Source organism: Mytilus californianus, unplaced genomic scaffold (assembly GCF_021869535.1).
Source record: "Mytilus californianus isolate M0D057914Y unplaced genomic scaffold, xbMytCali1.0.p SCAF_9, whole genome shotgun sequence".
In the NCBI taxonomy this organism is placed as follows: domain Eukaryota; kingdom Metazoa; phylum Mollusca; class Bivalvia; order Mytilida; family Mytilidae; genus Mytilus; species Mytilus californianus.
In genome coordinates, this window is record NW_026262745.1 from 47115892 (window position 1) to 47128489 (window position 12598).

Consider the following 12598-nt stretch of genomic DNA (forward strand, 5'->3'; position numbering starts at 1 on the left):
CAGGAGGGGGTGGGGTGACCCAAGAAACCCCTATATATTTCATTTGATTTGTTATATTGTCCAATACATGAATATATATATGGTTTAGGGGTGGGGATCTTGACTGTTTACAAGTTCTCAAACAGGAGAGGGTGGGGTGTCCCCAGGGACTCCCCCTATATTTCATTTGATTTGTTTTATTGTCCCATACATGAATGTATATGGTTTAGGGATGGGGATCTCAACCATTTCAAAGTTCTCAAACAGCAGGGGTTGGGGTGACCCCAGTGACTCCCCAAATATTTCATTTGATTTGTTATATTGTCCCATACATGAATAAATATGGTTTAGGGGTGGGGATCTCGACTGTTGACAAGTTCTCAAACAGGAGGGGGTGGGGTGACCCCAGGGACTCCCCCTATATTTCATTCAATTTGTTTTTTTGTCCCATACATGAATATATATGGTTTAGGGGTGGGGATCTCAACCATTTTCAAGTTCTCAAACAGGAGGGGGTGGGACAACACCAGGGACTCCCAGTCCCCCAAATTATTTTCATTTGATTTCTTTTATTATCCCATACAAGTATATATATTGTTTAGGGGTGGGGATCGTGACGGTTTACAAGATAAAAGTACCTTTTCAAATTGAAGGGGGTTGGGATGACCCCCAGGGACTAACCCTATATTTTGGTTGATTTTTTTATTGTCCTGTTCTCATTACTGAAGACTGCATGTGTCTATCACTTACTGTTTTCCAGAAATAGTCATTTGAAAATTTGAAATAAACTGCTTCGCTGAGCGCAGCTAGATACGCCAGCAGAGGTCCAACCCTGAACAGTTGGGGCAAAAATGGACACAATATTCAAGCTTGATTCAGGTCTGAATTTGGATTGTAATTAAATATTTGACATATTATAGGTTTCTGAATAAATTTAGTCAAAGAACTTGAAATTGGTTATATGAATTGAATTTATATTCAATTAAAGATTTCTTGCTGTTGTGCAATACTTAGTATATCTGTTGTCAGACTATACAAATAAAGTTCAATTAATTCTCAATGTCATATTAGAAATTTATGAAAATAAAAATGGAGCTTACATCAATAGATATAAACAATTCACCAAAGTTTCATGAGAATTGGTGACAGCAGTTTTGAGTTATTGTCCAAAAACTGGAAAATCACCCCTTTTTTTAATGAATAAAACCCCATAACTCATAAATGTAAAATGTAAAATTTATAAAATTCTAAAGGGAGCTTCCATCAATACATACAAACATTTCACCAAATTTTCATAAGAATTGCTGAAAGCATTTCTGAGTTTTTGTCCGAAAACTGGAAAATCCCTCCTTTTTTTATGAATAAAACCCTGTTACTCGGAAACGTAAAATCTAAAATTTATAAAAATCAAAAGGGAGCTCATGTCAATAGATATAAACAATTCACCACAATTTCTTGCAAGTTGGTGAAAGCATTCTTGACTTATTGTTCGAAAACTGGAAAATCCTCCTTTTTTTAATGAATAAAACCCCATAACTCGGAAACGTAAAATCTAAATTTTATAAAAAACGAAAGGGAGCTCAAGTCAATAGATATAAATAATTCACCAAAGTTTTATGCAAATTGGTTAAAGCATTTTTGAGTTAATGTCTGACATGTTGACGACGGACAGACAACGGTATACCATAATACGTCCCATAAAAGGGCATATAAAAATAAAATCCTATAGGGTTCTATAGTAAACCCCTCCCTTCTTCAGGCCCCTCCAAATACCCCTAAATAGACCCCAATGCAAAAACAAAAGATTAATGGCCCCACTAGACATGTTAGTCTAATATTTTATGAAACCCTAAGTAAATCTGACAAACGGTCAAAGTCGTCTTCTTAGACGGTTTGAGTGGATTCGGTCCGATTGGTCTCGGGGACGAGTTGTCCACATTACTTTAAACATCCCATCAACGTCGATTTCCGCATCTGTTTCATGACCTCATTTCATTCATAAAATAACAACAACCTTATTTGGCAAGATATTAAAGTTAAAAATTACCGCCCACTTATATAACTTTATTTCCTCTATCATAGAGATTTGTTGTACATGAACAATATTTCTGCGCATTTTGCCATTTGGGAAATATAAACGACTTGTAATTACCGATTTTCGGCGATGAAATATTTCATACAATTGTTCTTTGACATCGTAGCCAAAAGCACAGGGGATAATAAACTACGCACAGATTTCTATTGAGCACTACATTTTGTACTTCCTATGCGCAACTTCAAAAGTTTTGGGTAGTTCGACGATCATTTAAGTTTTTTCTGGTCATATTTTTCGTATTCCAGAAATAAAAGTATTAAAAAAAAATCCAACTAGTTATAAATAACATAATAGCCAGCTTGATAATAACAATGGCACGTATTTCAGCATTTATTGGGTAGAACACAAATCTAGGGTGCTCGCATAAGGCAGCTTAACTGCCTAAAAGTGAGTCATAAAGCTTATTCAACATATGACGACATATCTAAAGTATTCTAAAGGTTTACTGACTTCGTCCCCTTTCACAGGTAACACATCCAAAATATTATTTTCATAAAAAAATAAGATGTGGTTTTAGTGCCAATGATGCAAATCTCCACAAGAGACCAAATGACATAGAATTTAACAAGTTTTGAGTTCAACCTTTTATCTCGTGAACTAAGCAAAGAAATATATTGCACACATATATTAAGTAACTGTGCAAGGCCTTCAATTAGCTTCCATGGAGGCTTGTAAATGAGCAGTATTTTGAAGATAACAGACAAATGAGATTTTCATTATCCATGAAATCATACCATTATGAATAGTAAAGACAACTATTAATGACAGACAATTAAACTAAACATTTTTATCGCAATTTGGTCAAAACTATGTTTGCCTTTATAATTGTTCAACATTTCATATTTTATTTTTAAAATGCTTACTTAAATAAAAATTTTCAGGTGTATATATATGCTGTACATACACGACATAAACATTACAAATGGATATCTCATTTGGGATATTTTGTTCTGGCAAATTTGTTGTTTTTGGTTACCGAAATAATACTGTTAGTTAAACTATCAAAACAAATTCCTTATATTCTGAAATGAGTCTGGAGCTTATATATTCAACATACAATTTTATAGCAAACAAAATGTGTTCTCTTGGGAAACTCACCTGATCATAGTGATCAATCAGTCAGATTTTAGTATCTGATAAGAATAACAAGCCGACGACTTGGTATCTTCATCGTTGTATGTATGTACGTACGTAGATTCCTCCGTTTACGGAGCACCCCTCGAGAACTGTGAGGGTACAGTGGAATCCTGTGTACACTCCCTATCGGGATTAATGGAGATGTGTCACTTACGTATTTACAATGTTCAATATTTACAAGGACAATCCCCACCCCAACACCATGCAGGGAGTGTAAGGACACCGGGCGGATCTGTTATTATGGTGGAGGAAGCCGAAGTACACAGAGAGAACGACGGGAACAGACAAACCGAAGAGATATCAGCAGATTGATCTCCAGGTCAAAGTCGGGAGCAACTTTGACCAACCGAGGCCCCCATAGTACCCATTCTAGTTTAAACTCCGGTCTGGGTACCAGAGATGTGTGTGAGAGGGTGAAAATCACCCTTCTGATGAACTGATATTTTTAGCACCCTGAGTGAGAATCGAACTCGGGACCTTCAGCACTGTAGCCATCGGTCTTAACCACTAGACCACGAACTCGTTTAAAAGTTATAAATCATAACAATTTTTTTTTGATAATTCCTTGATATGAATAAAAAATGCTACCTGATGATAGCACTTCTTTTTTTACATCAGTCCTGGTAATCCAGGAATTCGACAATGTTGTTGTATTCGACAACGTTGTCTAATTCAACAACTCTCTTAAACTTTATGCTATTAAACATATCTTTATAAACAAATGTGATTTTAACTGTAAAATATGTATAATAATAAAGATAACTTAAAATACCGATGTTGTTTAGTGCTGTATTCATTTCGCGACAGTTTTTTTGACAGTTGTCGAATTCAACAACTTCCTGTCGACAATATTTTTGACCTTTTAAGAACTTTTGAACATGTTGAAGGATATAACCTTTATTTCCAAAAATAAAAATGTAATGAACGTAAGTATCATTTATTTCACTTGATTAGTCTACATATATAGATCACTCTCAGGAACATGTTGTTTAAGAAAGTCTCCAACATCCTGTAAGTTGGTAGAATTGTCAAATTCTAATTGGAAAAGACATTTCAGTTTTGGCCCTTGTCTGTCATGAATGATCTCTCCAGTGAAAAAGCAAACTGCATGCTGGAGGTTACCTCTATGCAACATGCCTAAGCTTATTACATTGCAAACATGTCTAGGTACATGTCCTATTGGCTGTCCCAGTATTTCATTAACAGTTTGTCTTCTAGGTTCAGGTCTAGTCTCCATGTTAATAAGATGGTTATGAACATGAGCTGGGGCTCTCACTAATACGGCATGTTGGTCAAATCAGAAGATATTTTACATACAGTCAGGGGTACTACTTGTACAAGTAATCTTTATTTACTTGAAGAAGTAAATAAAATATACTTATACAAGTTAATTATATTGTTTGAATAATCTCCCCTTAATTTTCTTAAAAATTTACTTGTATAAGTAAATTTTTTTTACAATCCCACAAAAATTCTCAAGTTTTGAGATGTAAAATCATGCCTTTAACAATTTTTCTCAGGTTAGCTCATAATTTTTGACAAGAGTTCAATGTTTCATCTCATTAATTCAACAAAGAAACTGATTGAGCAAAGATCTTAAGTATTTGTGCAAGGCCTTCAAAAATTGCTCCTTGGGGGCTTGTAAATGAGCAGTGTTCTAAAGATAACAGACAAATGAGATTTTTATTGTCCATGAAATTACACTTAAATGAATAGTAAAGACATCTGCAAAGGACAGACAACTCAAAATTCTGTTAGAGCAAAGAAGTTCTAAGAATTCAAGAAAAGAAGATAGGAAGACTTGTTTACTTGTTTAAGTAAAAAAATCTGAATGTCTAAGGGACATAAGTAGGCCAAAAAATAATTTACTTATACAAGTAAATAAAATACACTTGTATAAGTATCCTACAAATTTACTTATATAAGTACATGTATATTATAATTACTTCTTCAAGTAAATAAAAATTACTTGTACAAGTAGTACCCCTGACTGACATATAGAAAGGGGGGTCTCAAAACATACCACCACTACCAGACCATTTTATTTTTGTAATTTTAAAAAAAATTTTAATAAATGAACTTAGCGATTATGTACCTTTATTTCAGGACTAAATGGGGAAAATTAGGGAAAAAAAGACACAACACACTCGCCAGACATCATTAAAACCTGAGTACAGCCGTATATGCAGAAGTAGTATTCATGACAGACATAGCACTGCAGTACTTGCAAAAACGTGTGGGAAACACTTGAGAAAAAAAGATTTAAAATGGCTAATTGAGAATAAACTGTTGTCCCCTCATGCCAAATGGGTCTGTAAAGACTGTTAACTATATGCAAATAGTCGTCTCGAAAAATCTTCCTTGAATGTTTCCTCTAGATCTATTGAAGCTGATATTGATGAAGAGTCCATGCATGCAAAGAAAAATAGGCTTAAAAAAAACATAAAAAAGCAACAGCAAACACAAATGATACACGCCGGTTCTTAAGACCGTTCTCTGAGAGATCCAACAAACATGGAACAGTTGGTGTAAATAGGGAACCAACCAAACACATAATTTGGAAGATTTTGGATTCCCGATGTAATAAACTAGTGAAATAATCATTAATAAATTTTAACATGGAACTCAAAGTCAACAGACTTTTACCGAAATTCTCATTGAGGTAGCACACCTGCAATATGTTGACCTCCTGTTATTTACGTTCTCTATGTACTTGATTTCTTTCTTCCCCTTTTTCCTCTCCATGTCAGTTGACTTGGAGAGTTCTAACGAACTCTTTACTTTAGCATAATACTCTAAACCGTTGTCCATATCTGGTAGAAAAAATAGGACAAACAAATAAGGCACCTGCACAATTTGATGTATGAAAAAAGGGGGGGTTCATGTCGGCACAATAATATGTTTTAGTCGACTTCGCAGGCCAGATAATTTGTTCCACAATAACCATATAAGCAATGCTGGAATTTGAAAGAGAGAAACACGGCGTCAGGTTATATTTTTTACAAAATATTTTTAATGTAACTCATGTGTTCATGTTTTGAGACAGCCCTGCTAAGATTCCGTGTGAAATGTTTACTTACGGCAATATAAGAGGGCTTTTCATATACAGGTAATTGGAACTTTTAATATCGACCTTATCATATATTTCTGATAGTTTTCCCCACTTTTTCTCATATTTTCAAGCTGGAAAATGTGACCTATTCCAGCGGCACGTCCTATCACCTTGTATTTAGGAAGTGCCCCCCTCCCCTGTGCCTGTAAATATAGAAAAGGATAAACTTCATTAACCCCACCCCCTTTTCCGGTAAAAGGAAAGTGGTATTATATTAGTATTTCATACTAGAATAGAGGATTATAACGATGTTTAAAGGTTAACATAAGAAATGCCCCAATGCTGGGAACATTATTTGATATGTTTGCTCAAATGGGCAAACATGAGCTAGATTATTTTTGAAGCTAATGTTTAAGGTGTAAATCATGTTTGAGATAGCCCGACAGGTAAGCCTGCCAATGAAAAGACAGTACACTTCCATGACCCCGGCAATGACCTTCATTGAAAGATTTAACGGGAAAGCGTTATCAAGTAATATTTCACATCAGAGGATAAATGTTCAACCTCAAAAATTGTATATATGCTCTAGTAAATTTTATATATTTTCTAAACTTACCGACAGAACTCTTTTAACAACTGGCAAAATGAAAATATGATATCTGGCGCGATTTGTTATCAAAGGGAGATAATGCCAATGTTCAATGGTGCATGCCGATATGTTTACGTACAGGATTGTTGAATTCGACAACGTTTGCATTGAGGAACCAAGAATTGTCGAATACAACAACGTTGTCGAATTCCAGGATTACCAGGACTGACATTGAAAATTAGTCATAACTAAAATCCCTAACAACCTTGAGGATCAACATTGGAAACGTTTCTGTATTTCTGTTGTTTTTTTTTTTTCTCAACAGATTCTGAAGTTAAAAATATGCTTGAATTTAAAAAATAATTTATACAGCTTCCACTTTCACAGGTAACGCCTGCCTCATAGTACACACCAAACAGGTTATCATATCATATTATTTTGGGTGACTGGTTTTTTATAAACAATCCTGGTCAACAGCTATTAAAATGTTGTCCAGAACAAATTTATGTAATTCACAAAATGATTCAATATGGTGATTGGTGTGAATTTCAATATACTTGATCTTGAGATATAATTTACTAAATTTAGTATTAGCTGCTTTAACTTGTGAACAATGTGAATGCAGATTTATCATTTCTTTTCTTATTTAAATTGCAAAGATGAAAATTCATATTATTGGTAATGGTTAGCACATTTATTCAACAAATGAACTTTGGACTCAACAATACAACATTACGCAAGCACAAAAACGAAAAAAACAAGCGAAAAATAATCATCTATGAGATTTGGACTAAAAAAATCGATTTTGAAGATGCATATTTCAATATGCTATTATTGACTTCTGAAATATAATCAATTTAACCCCTATTTTCGTAAATACTCGATAAAATACCTGTTTTATAACCGCTTCTCATGAGCGTAGCCATTGCTTGTTTGAAAACAAAACGAATGACGACACATGTCGTTAATGGATCGGTTGGATGGGAAATCAAAATTAATCAAGATAATTGAAAACAAAAAAATTAATACTATAAATGATTGACAGATATGACAACATGAGCCGGATTTATATCAGAACTTAGGTATTATTAAGATACAATAATTGTCGTAAAGCACAGTATTCATGTAGCTTTCCAAAAAGCTAACCCAGCAGTAATTTCGGAAACTTCGGATGCGGTACCTCGAATGACCGAATAACACCGTTATTATCCAAATAACACTTGTAATGACCGAATAAAACTTGAAATTTTAATATGAGGAAGGCGCTACCTTGAATGCCAGCTTACCAAGACTTTGTCCTACATATTGATTGATTGTTGGTTTGCTTAACGTCCAGTGGCAAATATTTCATGCATGGTCAGGACGAATGTCCTACATATAGTTAAAGTTTTTGTCTAAAATAAAATAATAAGGTCAGATAGAAAATGTTAAGGGAACGATCATTGAACTTCAAAAGGCAGAATGGAGTATGTTTTTTTTTCTTCAAAAATATTCCCAAATTGATGAAAAAAAATATTCTAATCAAGCAGAGGACAAACAAATATTCTTAATCCAGATTATCCCCATACCTTCTAGTGTTAATTTTTGACCAAATAATTTTGATTGATAGCGTTGAAGCCCTTTGCGTGAAAAAAAATCGAACTCAAACAAAAAACCATACCCCCACCCCGCCCTTTTGAAGCTAAATGGTTGCACCCTTAATGTCTAACTTGTTTTCTGCTGAAAATAAATGTATTGGTGATTTATTTAAATGACAATGCTTAAATTCATTATCTTGTGCCATTTTCAAATCCATTTTTCTTTCTTTGCAAATTTTACAAAATTTAAAACAATAAGACATTTGTTTAATTTCAAAACTATGAATACTGTTATACAATCCATAACTTTATTAAATAATTTTTTTGTTGATTTTCATGAAAAGGTGGAGGATTTGGAATATCTTTTTCATCAATATCTAAAAGTTGTAGCTATTTTTTTTATTTAGTAATGCAAACAACGCTTTCTGTTTGTTGAATTATTTTTACTTTCTAAATTAGCTGGATGTTCATATTGTATTCCCAGTTTCCTGCATCTCATATATATGTGATCAGCAAGAGGATCATTCTGATTGTTAAAAGAAGAGTTTGAATTTACAGTGAGCCTGTTTTAGAATAATGTTTTGATCAGGTTTTTCATTTTGATCTAAGCATAAGGAACCATAAATAGGATTGTTAAGTTGATAATCTAAAGATTTTGCTATTTTATAGGATGCTATTGAAAATTTGAGGGGGGAGAACACTGCTCAGCAGTATAAATGTATTCCTGATCATCTTCTGTTTAAATTGTGGGTTTCTACATCAATTTCATGTCACGGTACTAATTCAGAGTCAGTTTTAAGTCATTTTTGCATTTTGTTTTATTAGCTTACTCTTCAAGTTTTTATACGAATGCAAAATAAAATTCAGAATGGAAATGGGGAATATGTCAAAAATTTGCTTTCGAGTAATGCAATCATGTCGCTGTTGTTGTCCAAAGACACATTTGGTTTCCGGACAATAACTTTAGTTCAAGTAAATGGATCTCTATGACAATGTATGAAATTGTACCAGCAGGTTCAACTTCAATACACAAAAGGAAGGTTAGAATTGATTTTGGGGGTTATCATATGGTACCAACAGTTTAGGAGTCAGTGGTCAAAAACAACATTTTTGGGTTGTTTTTTCCATAATTTTTGGGTTTTTTCTCCAAAAAATTTACCATTTTTACATTGATTATTTCTCATTTATATATAAATTATACAACAAATACTGATATGGCAGGAGATACACACGAAACAGGGTGTGTCAATTATTTTATCGGTAATTTGTGCATTTTTCCTTTGATGTGTACTTCTTGATAATGTCGACGTCAGTATCAGTGAACTGGTCAGGTTAAAGAAAATATTTTGGGTCAGTTTGCAATTGACATGTGGGAGTGCACCGCAAAAAGATCTTCTTTCCCTTTAATTCACAGAATTGCACTTGATTTTTTTCGCAGAAATGCACGAGTTATTTCATGAATGAAACACTTGTCATTGTTTGAAACTTTCAGTAATAAAAAGTTAGTTTAGCCTTTTTGAACGGAATACTGATTGTGTGAAAATTGGAACAGAAAATGTACGATAAACCTGATAAAATTGCGTTTTCTGCAGAATTATTGATAGCTTTCCTTACTATTCACAAGGACATATAACTAACATATCGTCCATGCTATTCCGATCTGAGTTTTTATTCATACATAGTCTGGCATGGCTGGTGTTGTTCCAAGTTGTCTTCTTTATCTGCATGTTTCTTGAGAAGTATTTGTTTGACCTGGTCAGTCACTATAAAGTGTTACAATTCATATTTAGACGCAACACATACATAGTGACCAAAAAGGTACCGCTTTCACATGTATGACATGAGAGAATCTAGAAAAAAAATTAAATGTACACATAATTTTCCAACATTTTTGCGGGACTATCATATAAAATTAAGGAGATATGTAGTTGGAGACTGCTGCTGAATAGAAATATTCGGGCTCACCTGATACCTGTTTTCAAATTAGTCCATATTAAAGTTTGAAGGGTCCAAAATTAAAATACGTTTGATTTCAACTGACATAAAATTTTTGGTGTTTTTTATATGCTAAATCTACATCTGCGGTTGTATTAGGCTGTGCTTGGCGAAGCATTTTATTGCTTTTTTGTTTGTACTTTATTTTATTTTGGTCATGACAATTAACTTGTAGTTGTGAAGTTGCTTACATTTTTAAAAGATGATAATTAGATAACTTCGCATGGTGACCTTTTCATAGATTTACTTTTTCCCGGGAATGCTTCATCTGTTGATATATTCTCATTGTGAACGATTTGTGTATATCTTAATATATAAACCGATGTTGAAAGACATGTATAATGTCAAATCATAACAATACAAATTGTTTAGTCTCAAAGAAAACTTGCAAGATTTCCGCAGTTATTTTTGTTGAATAGGTGCAAATTGGGTACTTGGTGCAATTTGGGAACTGTGACGTTATAGCCATAAGTGTTTATTGCTTTAATAGGTTGAAATGTACACCTGATAAAAGTATTCAGTAGAGGGAAAATGTTTTGATCAGGTTTAAACTGACGCATGAAATATACAGGCGACTGGGGTAGGCAATTATTTATATTGCATCCAAATAATGTGTCTACAGCTTGAATTTCAAAGGATGTAGCCCACATACTTCCAAGTAACATGCTCTATACCTATCAAAAGTCATGGTATTATCATAACTCCATCTTCCCATAAAATCCTATTTTGGACAATTATAGCTTCAGTGTAGCGATAAGTGAACACAACAGGGGTCCAGTTTAATGGTCAACCAGAGGCAGAGCACCGGATTTTACTACCTCCGGCTACGTTTCTCCTAGTCCAAATAATTATGACGTCTTGCAAGGCTATTTTAATTTTAAAATAGCCTTAATGGCAAGTGCAAAACGTCATAATTCATGTAATTATTTGGACTACGTTTCTCCCGAAATTTATTGCTTGCAGAGGGGTTTTCTGTGTTCCCATGGCTGGACGGAACTTTTACACTACAAATGTTATCATAAATTATGATATTGTAACTTTTAAATGAAGTACCTGTGGTTATTTAGGAAATTTGTCACTGATAATGGAAAGATGAAGCAGACGATAAAACATGGCGTAAGATGTTGTTGTCCAAAATTCGGTTATTTCCGTGGTACAATAAACTTTAAATAAACTACACAAGTTACTAAAATTTCTAAATTCTTGTTTTTTGTAAACAAATAAAAATTCATGTCGTATTTAACATCGAATTTATTCCGTTTTGTCCCGTTTTTTTCAAGATCGCGATTAAACGAGAAACTGGCAGCCATTAAAAATAAAAGGGTTAAACTAATGTCCTGACAATGTCCTGACGGATATTCCAATGCTAATTTCGTTTTCATTATTTGAAGAATGGACCCTATATTTGGAGCCAAACAAGAATACAATATTTTTTTAATAAATATGAGGAAAAAAAAGAAAAAAAATATTTTAAAGAGTTAGAAAACTTGACCTGATCAACTTCGAAAAATTAAAAAAAAAATCGTACGAGATTTAACGAGAGTGACGAAACTTTTTAGATTGATCATGTAGAGAGAGTTATCGTTCTTTATTCCAATTCGATGCTTCTACCATAAGTGCCAGCTAAAGCTGGCATAATATGAGGAAGGCGCTACCTTGAATGCCAGCTTACCAAAACTATGTCCTACATATTGATTGATTGTTGGTTTGCTTAACGCCCAGTGGCAAATATTTCATGCATGTTCAGGACGAATGTCCTACATATAGTTTTTGTCTAAAATAAAGTAATAAATTTAGATGGAAAATGTTTAGGGAAAGATCATTGAAATTCAAAAGGCAGAAGGGGGTATGGTATTTTTTTTTAGCTTTGGTGTGTCACAGGAAGGCGTCAAAGCAAAAATTTAAAATAGCCTTAATGGATGTCATAATTATTTGGACTAGTATTTTTCTTCAAAAATTGATGACAAAAAATACTCTGTTCAAGCAGAGGACAAAAAAAAATATTCTGAATCCAGATTTTCCCCATAGTATAGTGTTATATTTTGACTAAATAATTTTGATTGATAGCATTGAAGTGCTTCACGTGTAAAAAATCTGACTCAAACAAAAAACCATACCTCCCCCCTTTGAAGCTAAATTGTTGCTCCCTTATTGTTTTCTGCTGAAAATGAATT

The 12598-nt window shown here is 33.5% G+C and overlaps 1 protein-coding gene across 1 annotated transcript in view; it reads right to left on the reverse strand.

The window, feature by feature from the left end:
- LOC127713931 (electron transfer flavoprotein-ubiquinone oxidoreductase, mitochondrial-like) overlaps nucleotides 1-7791 on the reverse strand; it is a 38681-nt gene extending 30890 nt beyond the window's left edge. Inside the window, exon 1 of the mRNA XM_052219887.1 lies at nucleotides 7745-7791. Coding sequence (XP_052075847.1) covers nucleotides 7745-7778 — 34 coding nt within the window. The 5' untranslated portion in view covers nucleotides 7779-7791. The remainder of the gene's footprint in view (nucleotides 1-7744) is intronic.
- Nucleotides 7792-12598: the final 4807 nt, after the last annotated feature.